Genomic DNA, 19,723 nt, shown 5'->3' on the forward strand with positions numbered 1-19,723 from the left:
ATAAAATCCAAACCTAATGAAAATAACCAAGGAACTTTTGGAGCATTTTTTGCTTTTGTGGTCACTTAACAGGCAGACCAGAAACATTGCTGTGAGTCAGACTTTCAATTCTGTAATTTTCCAGACTTTGTTACCAATAAGCCATTTTAAAAATCATAGGTCAGGCATCTGGCATAACCCTTTTCATTCCTGGCTCTGTGCCTAATCTCACAACTGTAGTGTAGTTTAATTTTTGCCCTGCTTTCTATTCCCACCTCCCCAGTGCTTCAAAAAAACAGATGTCTTTGTTAAAACCCCTTACTCATAGACTTTAAAGATGAGTGCTGAGATCTCCATTTCATATTTGCCTTTGGCTTCCTTTCCTCTCTCTAGCCCATGCAAAAGTACTTTGGTAGGTGTTGCTTAAACCTGCTAACTGGACTCTCGGTATCACGTAGTTACTATACTCAGCTTAGTATTGAAGTCAGCTTGTGTGCCAAAGTCAAATAACAAAGTACAGTGGGAAAAATGCTCATGTGCCAAAGTGCGCCATTCAATTAGTTTGTAGTTTAAAATAGTTCCTGGTTTGCCGCGAATGTTTCGTTAGTGACCATTCAGAGTGTGGTGGTGGGATCAAACTCTGTTTCTGAGAAATCTAGTCCTTTGAAATTTCAGTTTGGAAGAAATTTTTCTAGCATGCAGGGTTGGGAAATATGTTAGGTGGAAAATACCCTGGCCTCAGATGTGCGGATTTGTTGAGGGAGTCTTTGTTTCTTTGCCTGTTAGCTTTCTGATTTTCTTTTAACCAAAAGACTGGTAATTAAGCCACCTCAAATGCACTCATCTTCTTTTCTGGATTCCAAGCATATGTCTTACTCTTGTAATTTGCTTTCTGTTTCTGTTTTGTGTTTTCTCTTAAGGCACGTAGAGGTTCACTGTTGGATCTGTTGGTTTCTTCTCCCACAGCTGAAGAACTTTGTGGTCTGGATCTTTCCTATACACGAGGATAAATATGTATCTGTGCTCACCATTATTCTTTAGCTGGAAGCAAAGCTAAACCTAGGTGGAATACTTGACAATCCCGTCCCCTCCCACCAGTCCTGGAGTTCATTTGGAGGAGCTGTAGAGGGGGTGGGGTTTTGTGCTATTGGGAAGCTAAAGCACACAAGAGGCTGGAAACTGGGATGATGGCAGCTGCAGTGGTAAAGGTTATGGATGTGTAAATTACCATCAGCACAACCTGTTAGACTGAAAGAGCACATGCAGGAATTGCTCCCACAGCTGTCTGGAGCCAACGTTGGCCTTGCTTTGCCCAGGCAGCAGCTTATTGCTGCTGCTATTTGGTTCCAATCCTGGAATTAGCTTTCCCCCAGCTATTGGCTCAGCTATTGGTAGCTGGTAAAAACTACAGTCAAGATGGATGGGCTCTGTCTGCAATAAAATACAGTTATAAAGTCTAGTGAATGCATCTTTCCAGGTATTACAGCACCCGTCTTGAACAAGTTTGCATTCTTTCTTTCACCCACTGATGAAGTATATGTTTTTGTTCAAGTTATTTGGCAAAATCATGGTAAAATTACATCAAAATGGATGAGCATTTATTGCAGACAAGCAGGAAACACTTACCAGTACTGGTAATTAGTCCACAGTTATGTGCTATCCTAAATTGAAAACTTTGCATGAAGTTAGTAGCTGCAGAGATTAAACTTAAAATGTAGCTCATACTCCAGCCCCATTATTTCTGAAACAACATTAGAAAGGAAAACTCATTTTTCTTGTCATCTCTTTTCTGCCTTTGTCATTCTTGCAGGTTATTGGAATACAGAAAGAAAACTTTCATTTACTAATGTTTTCTTATTCTTTGAACAGCAGGAAGTAACATAGTTGGTTTTCCTTCACTCTCTTTTACATTTCCTTCAGTTTTACTTTCCCGAAAAAACGGAACGATGCATGCTTTTGAGTGAAAGTAATAAATAATACATTGATGCCAGTTCTTACCACAGTGATGGATTGGGAATAGGAAGATACATATTTACAGATCCATGGTTTAAACATTGCTTGTAACTATGTACTTAACTGCATGCTAGCAGGAGCTATACAGTGGTTTGTGTTTTAAAACCAGAAATATGCCCACTGGAGTGGTCAGTATGTTCCTGTTTTAGTCAGGAAGGGACTGAGTAGGACTTCAGTCTGCCTGGAGGCCCATTGTGTTTGTGGCATCAGAAATAGGACTGAAACCAACAAACTTCAAATACCCTCTTTGACCACACATAGGACTGGAGATGATTTGTACTAATGACCCGTTGTGCTACATGGACTCAAGTAGAGCATCATTTCCACGATGGCAGAAATGGATCTTAATATCCTATGTGTGAGGAGGTTGAAGCAGAAGGTTCACAACCATGATGACCTTTGTGTCCATATGAAGGGGAAGTGCTGGCCCTCCGTGCCAGAAGTCTCCACAGAAAGGAGATGGAGATGTTGGGAGGGGTTGCAGGTATATTCATGGCTATATCAAGCCTAACAATTTCCCTCTGTTATTTACTGCTGAACTGTTAAATTCAGACAATTGCTGAATGGCTTTACAAATCTGTGAATTTGTCAGTGCATCAAGTAATTTTTTTGAGCAGCCTTTGAAAAATCCTGTCACTAGCGCCGCTAAGCTAAGGCGAAATGTCAACAAATTCTTGTAAACAAGACTACGGTTTGTGCTGCCAATAAAACCTTGGCTGAGGTGGTATTGAGGGAGTAGACAGAAAAAGCTGTCAAAGTACTGTGCTTCCAAGAGAAACAAGACTGAGTCATACTTGTTTACAGAAGAAGGTAAAAAGTAATAATAATAATAATAATAATAATAATAATAATAATAATAGTAATACCAGGAAGCAAGCATGCCTGCTGCATTCATTAAATAAAGCTCCATGATTTCTGAGAAAAATACAAGTATCCACATTCATTTGGTAGTAAATGTTTGCTTGAAAACAGTGGATTTAAACTGATTGCTGAGGTAAAACTTGTAGAGAAGCGAGATGTGCTGTCTGGGAAACAGCACTGGGGTCTGCTAATTGAGAAGTGTAAACGGACTCAGAGAATTTAGCCTGGTGGGGAGAAACAGCTCTGCAGGATGCAACAGGGAGAGATTTGTCACCATTTGAAAAGTTCATGCTCTTAATTCCAGATGTTGTAAATGTTCATTTCCTTCCCTGTTTTTCTCTGTTATTCCTCTCACGTGCATTTTCCTTGAAGAAGAGTCAGGATGATAATAGTGATTAAATCCAAGGAAAAACACCCAATTGTATTTCATCATGTTTCTTGCAAGATGTAGTACTTTTCCGATACTAAAAATATGCAAAATCACTTCTGTTTTGGTAAATCTAAGTCGGAGGTAAACCCATTTCTATTTCCATTGTTCCTTTTTCTTGAAACATGGAATAAAACATAATTTTGTGAAATCTGACCTTTGTGACTGAGTCTTGCAGAATAGCTAGCAGAAACAGGATTTTTCTAGGAGTGATCAAAATTGTAGAAAGAATATTCTAGTAGTATTCTAGTACATTTCTGTGCAAGTTTTTTAGAATATTTTCAGGAGCCTGATCCCATGAACTGATGTAGTCTCCCACCACTTGCAGCTTTTTGTTGCATTCTCAGGTGTCTCATTTTTCAGCTAGAAGCAAGTCATAATGAGGAGGCAGATGAGGGCTATCCTTTAAGCATTTGCTTCTATTAAGTAACTGGAGAGGGAACCAGGGCCCACTGTAATGGCAGGCACAGGAGCCAGTGGACAAAGAGAATTGTCCTCTTTCATCCCCTCATTGTGCTTTTCACCATCATGCTCCCTAAAAATAATAATAAGAAGAAATAAAACAAACAAACAGACAAAAAAAGCTTGGCCTTCATGATGAGAATTTCATAGCAAAATGCTGTGGACTGACATAGCTGAGTTGATTGCTTTTATGTAGCTAAAAAAAGATGGATATTGGATGATGCATGCAAATTATTTTTGAAGTGCCTTCCATGTGATTAATTGACTTTGCTTGTTTCATTGGGTTGTTTTTGTTGTCCTTTTTTAACATTATGAGCGTGTCAGTATCTGAAAGTGATCATTCATGAGAAAGGAAGAGGAAAAATAATTCGCAATTTTTAAAAAACATGTTGTGCTTGTAGCTTAGGTGAGAGAAAGACAGAGAAGATCTTTCTTAAATGTTGATAGGCATATGATCTGATGCTCTTGATCAAAATTTGGATGTCTTATACTTAGCATGCCTAGTTTAAATGTGCATAGTGAGGCAAGACTGGAAGCCCCTTAACCTGGAGATCACCTGCAGATACTGGACTTGACAAATCCACTTCATTCTTGCAGTTCAAAGGTGATGGTGTCAGAATATAGACATTGTTCAGAAAAGAGTTACTTAAAGTGGAAATTTCAGACATAATGAAATTAGTTTTTCAGGGAGAATGGTACAGTGGAGATGGTGAAATTTCCAAGCCAGTTTTTAGAAATCAAGAAAAATTAAGAGAGGAACCAAGTGGCTTTGTTCCTCTTTTTAACTTTTTCTCCTGTGTAAATGGAAACAAGTTATCTTTTATGCAGACTCTTCTGCAAGGTGGCTTTAACCACATGTATTCATAAAACATACCTGGGTTTTCCCCAGTGGAAAGCTTCAGTATTATTTGAAGTCTCTCCTGTGTTTCTAGAGGCCAGATATTTTGGGGAGAAGGGAACAGGAAAATCATTCTTGTTTGTATAGAGGTTTAACTTGCTCCTAAGTAGTCAGGTTTGTGGCATACAAAAATTTTATCAACATGTTTTAACTTCTTAATGCCCTGTTAAAAATAACTCATACTGTCTTCCTTTTTGCTGAGTTCACTTTCAGAGTTGTAGTAGGCAACATAATATAAAATGAAGTGTTAAAGGCTTGGTCTCCAAAATGAGTTGAAGAAGTTGTTAACTTCACCTAGAAGGCTGTCAAAGCATATGTGATGCTATGAGAAAGGTTTACACCCACTTGTGCATGAAGGGGACCGAAAGTCACTGCGTGTTTGAATATTTAAAGATCATTTATTCCTTAGTAGTAAATTTCAAGTAGAAGATCAGAAACAAACCTGAAACCATGCCACAGCTGGGCACTGAGCTCAGGAAATATTTCAAAGGAAACAGTAGCAGTAGCCAAACATAGATTTTTTAACCTATTGTCTGTATCACTCAGAACTAAGAATGATCCCAGAAGATTCTTGACATATTAATCCACCAAATGCATTTGATAGTCAACTTCAGTATTTCCTCCTGCTGTCCTGTAAAAGTTTCCTTTCCATTCACATAGTGCTTGTAACAGCAGAAGGAAAAACTCCGCAGTCGGTAATTCAAGGTTGGTTCAACACTTGATAGTCCTCTATGGATGGCACACAGGTTGTCCCCAGGGAGCCTCTACATAAGCCGACAAGTTCCTGAGGAACTTTTTTGCTTCTTTCACAACTGAGTGCATTTTGTGCAGATTTGTTCTTCTTTCAAAACAAAAATTTATTGGTTGATGGTATCACGAAGCGAGCATGTTTACAGTAATATTCAGCTGTCAAAATGCTAATGTTTACTCCTTTTTTTTTTAGACATTTTTTTAGCATTTCTTACTATTTGGGACATTGAAGAGTCCCTGATTCTTTATTTTCTCTTTAAAGGGAAGGGAGGGAGATTGAGAAACAGGTAACTGTAACTGTTTTCCTTACAGAGTTTTTGAATAAAATGTTCTCTCATGTTACCTTGAACTAATCTTGTTGCTGACACATCATGATCATTTTCTTCATTTAGTGATGATAAGGCAGTAGAAGAACAAGCAGAGGAAGATGAGGAGCTAACTGTTGTGGAAGATGAAGATGCTGATGATGATGATGATGATGGTGATGAAATTGAAGAGACAGAGGAAGAGTATGAGGAGGCAACCGAAAGAACTACCAGTATTGCAACCACTACCACCACAACTACAGAGTCTGTTGAAGAGGTTGTCAGAGGTAAATTCATGAGCATCAGGCTTGGGGCTGAAAAACTAATCCTGCTGCTTTGCATATTTGCCCTTTACAACAAAAAAATGTTCCAAACAGCAAAATACCCTAAGTTGCAGTATTGTTGTGCTTTGGCTCCTGTAATTTGCGTGTTTAATCCCCTTGCCTTTCCCATTGCAAATATTCTTTGGAGTTAGTTCTGCCATAACCCTTTGGGTTTTCTGACCTCCAGCCCTACTGGCGCACAGATGCTGCAGGGACTGTCTGTCCTTGAAGTGTGTTTGTTGTGTATGTGTAAACAGAAGGGTTGGTTTTATTTTAAAGTAACATGAAATAAAATTCAACTGCCATATTTAGCAAATAGGACAGGAAAGTGTGTATGGTTTATCATGCACATGTGTTACAGAAGGATAGGGACTATCAGTTCCAAGCAGGAGGTAGCATGAGCTGGTTTGGTGTCTCATATTAAGAGCAATGATGGGTCATTTTGTGTGGTTCTGTTAGATACCAGTTTGCTATGTTTCTTCATGAATTAATAATTCAGTGAAATTGGATTAATTTAAAATAACTATGCAGAAAAATGGACCTAAACTAATGAGTTCTACTGAGTGGGGAAGAAGGAAATAGGAAAAAATAGGATACGCGGAGTGAGAAAGAACTCTTCATTTCTAAAATTGAATTTTCATTTTATTTTTTAGTTATTAACAGGACTGCATTTTAAACTTTGAATTTCACCCTTATTCATGGGCAGCATAGCAGCATATTATTTTTAAATGCCATATTTCTCCTACAATGCATGTTGGAATTAATTATCCTTATTTTTCTCTTTTAATAATACAGTTCAGTCTGGTGTAAATCTCAGTAAAATAGATCCCAGTATTTCTACAAAGCTTACATCTTTACTGATAAATGCTGGAGATGGTGGCAGGAAATGAGATTAAAGACTACATTTGAAAAGAAAGGAGTTCTGACATGCAGGAGGCAGAGGGAAAATGATAGAAATTGGGGCAGTTGTGAAATGAGGCAGAAAACATCTGGCCTGCCTCCTTTCCTCTCCCCGTGTTTCCCCATCCCCTGCCACTGGGGATTCTTGGGACTCCAGCAGTAGTGGAGTCCCGCATTTTGCATGTGGCAGTGTCCCTTTCTCTTGAGCCATGGTTCCATTGTTTGTCAGAGGAGAGGGTGCTGGCTACAATTTATCATACCAGAGTACAGAAGGATGCCCAGGGGATGCTTTGGAAAAGCAGAGTTACTTGGTTATATTTTTCAGTTCAGTCTACATGGAGCGCTAAAGTTTTGCTGAAATCACTTGCAAATGTTTCTTTCTAAGTTTGGCAACTCAGTCTTGTGTGTTTCTGTCTTATATAACTGTTGAGTGTTTTGCTCAGTTGTTGGAGAACCTTTTCAGTGAGGAGGGGGTGGGAGGTCTTTATGTTCAAATCTTTAAACCAATTAAACATATTTCCATATATGAGCTTTTACCACATGGGGATAAAACACCCTGTTCTTGCTGGTAAATGAATATTGAAAAGGAAAGAAAAAAAAAAAAGAAGAAAAAGTACGCTTGATTTTAATGGGATTTTGGATGAGTGGAAATGACAAGTTTGGTAGAACACGTTTCTTTACTGAGGGTGATGTTTCAAAGAGGTTAAGATTTATAGCTTTCAGGAAAGTAGTGTACAATCACCTGAATATAATACATAACATGTAAAAGATAAGGTAAACTATTGAAGTGACCTTTTAGAAGCCATTTAGAAATGTATATATTTGCTGATTATGAAATGGTAACATATTGTTTTTCCCAGGTCTAACATTTCCCACCTTGGGTGACTGTGAGGAAAATATGCATTGGTGCAAGTGAGGTGAGGGCAATCTGTTACCAATACAAGTTTTCAGCGCAGTTCTGCTGCAAACCTTTCGGTTTCCTGACCTTCAGCCTTCCTGGGGCACTGATGTTGTAGGGACTGTCCTGGAGAGTAAGTGGTATCTGACAGAGCTGTACTATGCAATGTGCTTGCTTATTTATTAAAGTAGAAGTGTCCAAATGACATAGCCTTGATCCTTGCTTTTGCTTCCCTTGCTACACACAAGAAAAAGCTGCTTACAGGGTCCCTGTCCTCCCAGTGCAGGCAGCAGATCCAGCATAGGAACTTGTGTGGTTAGTGTCTTGCTGATGCAAACACAAGTTTATCACTGTCATTGTAAATGAAAGACGCAGAGGGATCTTGTTGAGAACGTATGTGTTAAGAAGTGGTCTTTGGAGACACCTTGAAAGCCTCTCTAGAAGGATTGAAGTGTAAGAGCTTCATTCATATGGACTGAGCTCTGTTCCAGGCTGCCTTGCCCAAGCACTAGTCATAAAACATATCCTAGGATGCTCTTCATAACCCTTTACAGCCACTTTTATGAAGCTGTAACTAATATTATGTCTTCAGCATTAAGGAACACAGAGAGTGGGTTTATCCAATTTGAGAGGAGCTGCTTTTCCAATGTGAACAGCTGTTGTAAATCCGTAAGTAAGGATCTAATAGTGGGCTGGTACTGAGCCCTTTCTCTGCCAAATCAGTGGAATGGATGATATCAGCCATAAATAATTAAAAAGCATAAATGCAGTGTTATACTTTAAAGATACTTGAGCTATTGAAGAATCAATTTTTCAGGCAGTTTTATTTCGGTGCCTATTTTAATGAATTGTGACCAAAATAGTAATAGTAGAACCACTTATTTTCAGTAAAAAGGAAATTAGTCTTGCCTAGAGAATGAGAAAGGTCCATTGGCAGGAGGGTAGTATTTTCATTCAGTTTCTGCAGCAACCACATTTCTGTGTGTTTAGTAAAAAATGTGGATAAACTTTCCATAGCCCAGTATTTGCCAGTATTCACTTTCCTACCTTTTGTTAGAGATCATCTTTACTCTCAATTCATATGGAGTATAGCAGAACACCGTGTTTAAACTTTTAGATATGCTCTTGCTGGGCTTCAGATGTTAAGTCCAGATAATGGTGGGTCTGAGATTACAGGGGTTCATGTGGTGAAATTAGTGTCAAATCTACCTTTGATCACGGGGAGATGTTAGCATTGAATTTGTGCTGAAGAAAATATGGCTCATTTATAAAGCCCTGCTCTTGATTTTTGTCTCTGTGTGGAGCAAGGGAAGTGACTCTGCTGGCCAGGATTTAGGCAAGGGAGTGGTTTAATTTCTGCTATCATTGCCACAGTGTCATGGGTGTTGCAGAGCTACTTCTGAGGATCCAGGCTCCCCATGATTTTTCCAGTGTGTGATGGACGCAAGCAGGGGCACTGCTTCCCCCATCATTGTTTCTACTGCCCTTCTGCACAGGACAGCAGAAGGACACAGGAGGTGACAAGAAAAGTTAGTCTCTCTTGGCATAAAACAAAGAAAAAGTAATTTTGGCTTAGTGCTTCCCATCAACATCACAGTCAATCAGATCTCATTAGAAGAGAGCAGCAGGGTCAGCGCAACAGCCTGGCACAAAACACTTGGCAGCTTCTCTGCATGCCTGCCAGCAGATGTGGGGGAATTGGCAGCATAAGCCTCACCTGCCTCCTCCAGCAGTGTAATATTGCCCTTTATCAGTTGGTTTTGCTTTCTCTAATTCAGCTGGATTTCTTTAGACAGTTTGGGAAAAATCTAAGCAGTGCTGCTTCACGTGACATTTTAACTGTATTTACAGTCTGGAGTTGCAAGTGAGAGACCATATGCTGGTTTCCTAGCAAGAGAAAAGTAGCCTGATTTTGGTATGGTAGGTTTTAGTGTCATTGATCCATCGTGAGTGGTTTTTTTCTTAAGATTTTTATCTGAATGATTTAAAATCTATTCAGTCACTTCTACCATATATTCTAAAGCAAGGGACATTAACCCTGATTGCCAGACTCATCAGCTGGGAATTTTGGGACAGTATTAGTAGTGTATGCTACATTAATTGGGTTTTTTTCTACTCCGTAGCTTTGCCCCACTTTCATGGAATCAAGGAATTTCATAGAATGGTCTGGGTTAGAAGGAACCTTAACTATCACCTGCTTCCAACCCCCTGCTGTGGGCAGGGACACCTTATTCTAGACCAGGTTGCTGCAAGCCCTGTCCATCTTGGCCTTAACACTTCCAGGGATGGGGAGTCCACAGCTTACCAGGGCAACTTTTCTTCTTTTAAAAGGTTGTCATCTTTGTACTGCAGTAGTAGTTCCTTGTTCTTCTTCCTTGGCTTCAAGACTATACAGTATGCTTTATTTAGAGAGATATGATGTGTGATTGCATTTCATATCAAGAAGACATGATTGGTTGCTATATAAATAGTACACATTAGGGTAGATCTGCTGAAGTTTTTTGCAATGAGATCTTCATTAAGAATGATCATCTGCTCTAATTTATGAACAAGAACTGATAAAATTAACCTAATGGATTTGCATTTATAGCTTTTAATTAGGCATTTTAATTTAAATTAAATACAGCTATTCCACCATAATATAATACTTTATTATATGTTGCAATTGGAGGAAATCTTCTTTATAATCTCGTGATCTTGTTGATGCAGACACAACATACTATTACCTTTGTGGGTCGAGGGCAAAAGTACTGAAATACTAAACACAGTTTAGTATTATTTAATGTTATTTTATGTAACGTTGGAAGGTGGAGAGTAATTTCATTTGAAATATATCCTGCCAGAAAAAATTACCAAGAGTCTGTTTCCCTATAGAAAATGTCATTTTATTATATTGAAGCAGTAATTAATTGCATATTTTTTTGCTGAAGATTTTGCTGTATAAAAAGACTGGAATGCTTTTCTGGGCTAATCCTCATATTCACTGTTATGCTATGTTAGCAGAATTATGATGTTATGTAGAAATAGTACTTTTTCTAAAACACATAAATTCATGAAACTGTGTTAACCTAGATTTTAAAAATCAGGCTGGATTTTTTGTTGCGTTCTGGCCATCAGTGGTAACTTAATGGCACATTAGTTCCAAGTGTAGTTCTGTTGTGCACAAGAAATAGAAAATATATTTTCACACATTTGTTTTACTTCAGAGTTATGAGGCTTTGTATTCTAGCTAAGTATACCATCAATTTTTTTTAATATTCTAAATATGCCCTTGCAATAGCTTAAGAATAAACATTATAGAGAGAAATTCAATCTTGATTACACAGGATGGAAATTACAATTTAAGGGTATTTAACAGCTTTAGAGGAGCTGTCCTCAGTATTGCATTGAGAAGTCATCATTATGCTTTTTTAACTTTTCTCTGTAAAAGAGCATTTTAGCAATTGTGTAGCTTGAGCACCAACTTTAGTCCTAGAGCATGTGCCAGCTTCACAGCTGTCTTCTCCGAATTCCAAAAATCTCTTCTGAAATTAGCTCGTCTTTGAATACTCAAACTAAAATTTGGTTGCTTCTTCTAACTATATATTCAAAATGAGGAAGTTTTGTTTCAGTGAAATGATCTTCAAATATTCCCTTTTGATTGATTGAGTAAAAACAGTTGTGCCTTTTTAGAACACAGAGTATAACTAAACGAAAAACTGCATTTGCTCTTGCCTAATTTTTCTCAGCTAGTTTAAAAATAAAGACTAATATAGAGGCATACATACTAATATCCTCAAAATATAGCTCAATTCCTGAAGATATGGAAGCCAAAATTAGTCCAGTCGTGATATTTTATATACTAGTGCATGAAGAAGGGGAATATATACCTCATGATATATATTTGAGAGGTTCATTCCTTTGGCCTCTCTTGCAGTTATCAGTTATTTACTCTGTTCTTTAGCGAGATATAAATGGTAAAATAAAAGATCCCATATGCTTAAGCAACTGAGTGTTTGAGGTCCTCGTTGAAGAGGTGTTCAGGTCCCTTGTGATTGTTTGAATCGACAGTTTGAGCAGACAGCAAACACACACCAGCGCTAGTGGGCTGGTTCAGACCCCCAGTATGATTCAGTTGTGTGTACTTTTATTTCAGCTTCAAACTTGCAGGGCTGGTAGTACAGAAACGCTCATCAATACAGTATATTTTCCATTACCATGTCTATATTTTCCAAGACCTTGCAGTATTTATAAGCCAGCATGGTGTTACCTTTCTTCTGTGGCATTAAGGTAAATAGGTTTCTCAGAGGTGTGAACTAGACGTGGGAAACCAACTTCCAAGACAGGTCAGATTTAGTAACCTAACTCCTCCTGGTGGTCCTTTTTTTCTTAGATCTCTTCAAATTTAATTTCTGATTTAAGGTTTGGGGCTGACTGCCAGCATTAAATGAGCTTAGTTCTTATGATCATGTATATAAATTCATACACTGGAAAAATATGGAGTAAACTTGATATTTACAGTGATAGAAATATGTAAATGTAGCTTAAATTCTTCTCCCTGTTAGAAGATTAAATTTTATTTCCAATTCCTCAGTTGAAAATGTTGTAATTAAAAATTTAAGTCCCATATGGAAAAAAAAGCATGGAATTGAGATTTTGAAATAAAGCAATTATAATTTCACTTTGATTTGAAATCAGTTTTCTTCAAGTAGCAGGAAAAAAATGGTAATGAAAAATTTAAACTGCCATTCAGAACCATATTTTATATTTCCCTCTGTAAAAAGTGATCATCAAAAGTATCTAAAATGTTTGCACATAAATTCTAATGAGTTCTACTTACAGCATTTTGGTAAATGAGTGCTTATGGAAGTACTTCGGATAAAGCCAGTGTAAATCAATGTCCACATACTTGAAGACTGTATTTCCTAGGGTGCTGAAGTCCGTGCTTTGCAAAGAAAAAATAACACAGTCAGTGCCAATGTTTAATGTAACTGATTAGTTTTCAGTATTCAACTACTTAATTTAAAAGCAAATCAACAAGCTTTGCCACAGCACTGTCCTTCAGGGAGTGTTGCTGGCTTGGTTAGAAACAACTGGGTTTGCCCCAACATGCTGGAATTGGAAGTACAAGAAGCATGGAATGGGGGAGATTGAATTACGCTTTCCTGATTATCTCAAAAGTAATTTGTCATGTCTAATGTTTTGGAGAACAAAGATACTAGCACCTGTGATTTAGGACACAGGGTGAGAGAAATTTGACTGTTGGTGTAGGTTGGTTTGAAAACTCTGAAGGGTCTAAAAGCGACTGTTCATGAGCCTGGGTTGTGGCAAAGGCTTGTCCTCTTTAATTGTATCCAATTTCTTGAAACTAAAGGCAAAAGTTTGTCTTTGGAGGGGGAAGAGTGAGCAAGTTCCTTAAACAAAGCAAAGCTCACTGTTAATGCTGTACTGGATACAAGTTATTTGTGGTATTCTGCACATTTGCAAAAAGGAACTCATCTTTTGCCTCAGTTTTCAGCAACAGAATTAAAATATGAAGCAAAGACAGCTTTTAATTTTTTGGTGAATCATTTAGCAGTGCATGCTCCCTGCCCTCTCCTAATATCTGCTAAAATACCATTGTTACCTCTCGTAGACATTAATTGCTACACTTGGCAGCAGCAGAAGGAAAGGGAAGTGGTGGTTGGATTAACAACCTGAGAAAACCTGTTGAGTTTCCAATCTCAGCACTTCATTTCCCTATCTTCTAAGCTGAGGTGTTGCAGCTGAGAACCAAATGCGGTGGCTTTTTCTTTTAAGGACAAGTGATGGATGGGGATATAGAGAGGCACGGGAGGAGCATCTGGCCCATGAACAGGAGTGATGGGAGCATTGCCCAGGAATAGAAGCTGGTTTAAAAATGTACCTTTGCCCCAAAGCAGAGGTGAAGGAATGCTACTCTGAGCCCTCCACAGAGAATGGCAGATAGGGGTGGTGGCACTGGGAAAGGGATGAATGACAGCAGTGACAAGTTTCCTAGACTGGACTGGCACCACTCTTCACTCTAACAGAGTAGTCATGAAACAGTGAACCAGACCACTGCCCCCTCTCTTGTTTATTCTCCGTTTAGGTCACAAACATTAGAAGACAATAGAGCATTTCTCTCTGTGGTGACCCAAGTACTATGTAGGTCTCACCAAGAGCAGTAGGGTTGGCAGTGCAGGCTGGAGGGAAGGATGTCCCTTCCCTGGTGGGAGGTGACAGGTCAGGCAGGAGGCCTGGCCATGGCCACAATGTGGTCTGCAAAGCTTCAGGCTTGCTCTTTTTAATGTTACTCTAGGGTTTACTGAACACTTGTTCCAAGTGCATCTTCATGTGTATAAATGACTTAATTCACCAGTTCCAAAGTCCAGTCTGATGAGCAATAACCTTTGCTTTTGCACATTCAAATCTCTGTTGCTATTTCTGTGAGAGAGGTACCTATAGGAAATTTCAGATTAAATCTGTAAACAGTTTCCACCCTGATAACAGTGCAAAATAAATCGGTTTTTATAACAAAACAAGTATTTTGAAGGAAACCTGGAAGGTGCTTACTGTGTTGCTAGAGGCTGGCCCACAATCAGCATTAAATAAGAAAGACTGAATTGTTGAGACCTTTGTATTTTCAGAAATTACATTTCCTGTCAATAAAAATTCTTTTGATTGTACCTGTCCATTTTATGTCAGAAGCCATTATTAATTTTTAATTGACATGTGACAGCTTTTCCAAGACTGTGCAAAGTTAGCTTTTTGTCAGATTTGACTGTATAATTGGGTAGTATGGCTGGATTTGATTTTAAAATAAGTCAGGAGAATTACTTGTATACTAAATATGGTCTATAATTAATCATATGGTAATATACAATTAATTGTAATTAATGTGCTATGCCATTAATGATACTTATTTTGTTTTTTCTTCAAGTAAAAAACTCAGTATTCCTTTCCGCCTAATTTCTTCGTACAGAAGTGCAGCATTTTTAGCACATCCTTGATGGTTGCATAACCTTGGATCTGTTTCTCTCAGACTAAATGTATGCTTCCTGAAATTGATTCTTGATATTATTTATAGTTAGAATACATGAGTAAGTTAAACACATGTAAAATTGTACCTTTTTTGTATATTTAAGGAAATGTAGGTTGTATTGCCAGTGACAATTGGACATAAAAACCTATTTATGGTTTTTGTGTGCTTTTGAGGATAGTGAATTGATGGATCAGGACAGACACTGAGAAGCAGGATTCTTTGTAGCCAGCATCTGAGGGGTGATGAGCTTGCAGAGGATTTCCAGTGCTAGTGCACTGATATTTCTTCCTACCTTTCAACCCTTAGGAATCTGCTTTCCACAAAATTCAAATTTATGCAGAGAATTTAGAAGCCTCTAGTTTAACGTGGCAGTTTGTTTGCCAGTTAGTGTGTGGGATGAAAGTAAGTGAGGGATTTATTGGTGCTTAATATTATGTATATTTGAAACTACTTGTGCAGCACATTGAAAGATAAAACTGTTTTTGTCTGTTTGGAACATTATTGGTAAAGGGCTATACGTTTACATGTGTAATTGGCTGAACTCCAAATTGCAGGCAGAATTTGCTTTGTCTTCCTTTAATTTGTGTGGTTTGGTTCTTCCTTCAGGTTTCCCTGTGTTGCAGGATGTAGGCAGAGACTATGGCAGCTCACAGTGAACACAAACACAAATAATTTTAACTTTTTTCCTGTATGTGTATTCATTGGGGCTGAGATTTCCTCCCATGGATGGTTCAAGCTATCACAGTAATTTTATATATGTGAGCCCTTGAACTGTGAATTGAAAACCCTATGCTGGGTAGCTTGCAAAAGGGAGTTTCTTCATCGCTGGCTACATTTAAATAGGTGTCTGAAAAGCATTTGTCTTCCACTATAATGCTTAAATGTTCGTTTGTTTGTTTTCTTTTGTATAATTTGATCAGGGAGGGTATATAGACCTAAAAAAGAAGAGAAAATGTGTCTCCTTCTACTTGCAGACGTTTCCTTTCAAGTACCAAGTAAGCTGCTTGGGCAGGAATTTGCCCAGGGCTATCGGCAAACCCCCAGTCAGTTGGTGGTTGTATCCCTCTGGCCTGGAAGCAGATGAAATTCCACATTGGTTTCAAGGCAACACCTCTCAATGTGTACAGATAAAGTTGCTAAAAACATCAGATATAGTCAGGCTAAGGAGACTTTGTGGCAGGAATCTGAGTCAGTTCAAAATTTACCTTCATTATCTCTGGGGAAGGGTTTTCTATTCCCCAAAATTCCTCCTTGGTGCATCTCCTCCTAAAGCACCATCTTGGCGCATCTCCTTCCCTGTTTGAGTGTGTGGACACAGAGAGACACCTAATTAAGAAGCTGAGACGATACCATTTCCGTGCTAAATGTGGTTCCTCCGGGTCTCCTGTGACTAGAGGTGTGCTCTGAGCAAGCCGAGACTGGGCCATGCCGCGCGATGATCTCCCGCTGGTACTTTGACGTTGCTGAAGGAAAGTGTGCACCCTTCTTTTACGGCGGCTGTGGCGGGAACCGGAACAACTTTGACTCAGAGGAATACTGCATGGCGGTCTGTGGCAGCATCAGTAAGTGCCCTCCATGGCGCCCGCCGTGTGGGGAGCGGGCCTGGGCTCACACTAACCCCAGCCGCGGTCTGTCCACACCTCTGCTCACCACTCAGGCCTCCTTGGCCTCTTGCTAACCTGGCATGGTAGTGGGTGACTTCTTGGCACTGTAGGTGGGCTCTGAATAGGGGGCTGAGAGCTTAACACCTCCTCAGGCCAGGCTTTTGCACCCATCTTCTCTCTATTCTCTGTCAAAGCATACTGACGTTTCATGTGTCTGTGTGTGTGCACGTACAATGCATGTGCAGGAAAAAACACGAACTTTAGAGAAGCCTCAGGTAAGTTTAAAAATATCTCATAGTTTTTATAGTGTATTCCCTTGTAATTCTGACCTATTTTTCTTTTAAGCAAAAAAAATTAGCATGCATATTTCCAGATTTTTTTGGCTTTGTTTGGTTTTAGTTTGGTTGAATTTTGTATGTGTTTGCAATGAAAAGGAGACAAATGAATAAATTTGATTTTTTACATTTCCCTAAGGGCTGTAGTGCACATGGATGTGAATCACCTCCCACTTACGTTAACTCAACCATATGTTTTAATGACTGTTTTCGCTGAAAAAGGATGTTTGCACTGATTCAGAGTGGTGGCTTTCTCCACCATGCACCATTGAAGCTGATAAATTAGGTGCTAGTTTTATCAGATGGGTTCTGTTTTGAGAGCCTCTTGTACAGTCCTCTCCCAATCTGCCTTGCAAGCAGGTACTCCTGGGAGAGCATCAGCTGACATTTACACCTGACACATTAAAGAGTGAGTACATGTCTCACTGCCCTGCCTGTTCACAGGGCATGGAGGAGCAGAACACAAGCAGCATCTCAGGGCTCTTTTTAGTAAAATATTTTCCAAAATTGGCCTAGGAGCATTTTTTAATAAGTAGGTTAAAGGGTTCAGTAAGGGTTAAAAATGCACACAAGCAAATGAAGAGCCTTAGCAAGGGTTACTATGCGTGTCATGGAGCAGAGGGGCTTACTTGTATTTTATTGGAGCAGAAGCAAGAGCAGTCTTGGAGGCAGGATTGCTGCACTGATGCTCAGCTGCATTTTATCTCAGCGTCTTCTTAGAGCTGTTCATGGCAAAGCTCCAGGGAAGGGACATGGGGAAATCTGCCATGATGGGAGTGAGAAGGATACTTCATGAACTATGATCAGCTTCTGCAACAAGACAGAAGATGTAGTGAAGGGAGAGGTCTGTGCAGGAGGTTGGAGTGAGGTCTAATGTATTTACTAAGAGAAGAACATTTTGAGCCATTCCTGTGTTAGGTAAGATATTTCCAGAGATGCAAAACATGATTTGTCTCTGATTGCATGCTCTCTTTGGGAGGATAAATTATCTTCTTTTCTGCTCAGGAGATTCTGCTCTGTCTAATAGAAGTTGTCTGTCTGGGTGTTTTTTTCCTCAGATTCATTTCAATAAAACAATGACAAGACTATTACCATTTCCATGATTCTCTTGGTTTATTTTGGAATTCCAAATTTTTGGTCTAAGTAATTTTCTCTTTAAGGACAATGTAGTTACGTTGAGTACTTGAGCTTGCTTGACTTTATTTGTGCAACTCAAACTGATTTTGTATCTCCCCTAGGTTTTTTCTCCCTGACTTTTTTTTTCTTCAGTAGTTTCTCAAACAAGAGTTGAGTCTATGCAGATACACTTTCCAAGCTATTTCAGTTATATTTTTATTACTGTATCCCGCAGCTGTAGGGAGGAGAGGAGAGAGATCCAGCAGGCAGGAATTGTGCCGCAAGATTGATTTATATAATTATTTTACAAACTCTTTTCTAGACTTTTTTCTTCATAGTCTAATTGGACAAAGGATCAGCCACCTCCCTGGGGTGATTGTCTAGAATCCTAAAACATCCATTGTCAAAATATTTTTCTACTGTACCATAAACAAGGCTTTGCAAGGTTGCAGGTGTTCATAGTTTGTAGAACTCTGCTACTATCTTTGTGAGAGAGAAAAGTATCTCACAGGCTTAGAAAGAAGCAAGAAAAACTCTTGCTAGCAGCAATATTTGTATCCACATATTTTCATTCCTGTTTTTTAATGTTATGTCAGTGTATTCTATACCCTCATCTATACACCTGTTATTTCTGTTCCTGAAGTAACTTTTTTTCCTTTTCGCTTCATGTACTGTTTCAGTCTCACCATGCTGTTTCTGCTTATTCTTCGTATTTTTGCTGAGTAAAAATTGTAATGAAAATAATTGGAAGTGCTGAATGTAGTAAGTTCACCACTGAAATGATGTCTTATGTTTAGTACTAATCCAGTGTTGCTGAAAGAGGTAGCACAGACACCACCCTCACCCCAATCTCACAGAAGAAAAGAAAAACAGTGTAGAATAGTTTCCATCAAGGCCACTTCTGTTCTCACCTGTCATTTTTCCCCTGTCACCCTTAATTTAGTCTTTCTATTTGATCTTTGTGCCTCCTCCTCACTTCATTATTATTAATGTATTTATTCCATTCTTTCTTTCTTTTCTCTCCAAAGTTCAGATTGTTGTTGCTCCCTTGTGTCCTATTAAAAGAAAAATCAAGCCTCTATTAGGCAGGAGGCAAGATGGATGCTAAAGCACGTCTTTCCTTTGTCTAGCTATAGTTTGCTTTTCAGGATAAACTAGTTAGATTGTACAGAGTAATACAAAGTAGTGGATGGATTGGATTTCACTTGTATAGTGGGCAAAGGGTGAAAGTGTGGGATGTGAGTCAGGTTTTCTGGTAATGAATTTGAACTGGACTGAATAAAAATGTGAGGGTGTTCTGTTGTCACAAATACCCATATACTGCAAAATCTGAATACTAATATCCTGAACACTTTTCCTTAAAAAGCATGTTTTATTCTGCTTTCTTGCTGAGTCTCTTTGCCTTGATCTGGAAAGTTTGGTCTGTCCTGTTGTGCAAAGCCTTAGACTGCCTCCATGTTCAGTGAATTTGACTGGTGCTCTGTGGTCTGACTGAATGATTTAACTGTTGGGTAGGAGCTATTGCTGTCATATTTTTTTTCATTTATCATCTGACTCCATGGAAATAGATACATAATTGCCTTAGTAGGCTTTGAGGATGATGTTACAAATTCCTTCAGCCTGTCAGACAACATGCTCAGTCTCTACTGATTTTTATTAAGAATGTTCAGTACTGTCTGTGGTTTCTGTTCAATATATGATTCAAACTTCTACTGTGTGACTGTCCATAATGGCTCCTTTGAAGTCACAGAATCTGTCGGGGGGTTAATTTGGATTTAATGGCCTCAGAATGAGTATATATTGACAAGAATAAGCAAACCTATTGCTGTCA

At 38.8% G+C, this 19,723-nt stretch overlaps 1 protein-coding gene across 4 annotated transcripts in view; it reads left to right on the top strand.

The window, feature by feature from the left end:
- APP (amyloid beta precursor protein) overlaps positions 1–19,723 on the top strand; it is a 248,267-nt gene that overhangs the window by 151,345 nt on the left and 77,199 nt on the right. For 2 of the 4 annotated variants that reach the window (XM_069000240.1, XM_069000239.1), the window contains exons 6-7: positions 5,783–5,982; positions 16,232–16,399. In XM_069000240.1, coding sequence (XP_068856341.1) covers positions 5,783–5,982; positions 16,232–16,399 — 368 coding nt within the window. The remainder of the gene's footprint in view (positions 1–5,782; positions 5,983–16,231; positions 16,400–19,723) is intronic. The other 2 variants (XM_069000242.1, XM_069000241.1) reach the window with 1 other exon arrangement.

This window comes from Aphelocoma coerulescens, unplaced genomic scaffold, assembly GCF_041296385.1.
Source record: "Aphelocoma coerulescens isolate FSJ_1873_10779 unplaced genomic scaffold, UR_Acoe_1.0 HiC_scaffold_78, whole genome shotgun sequence".
Classification (NCBI taxonomy): domain Eukaryota; kingdom Metazoa; phylum Chordata; class Aves; order Passeriformes; family Corvidae; genus Aphelocoma; species Aphelocoma coerulescens.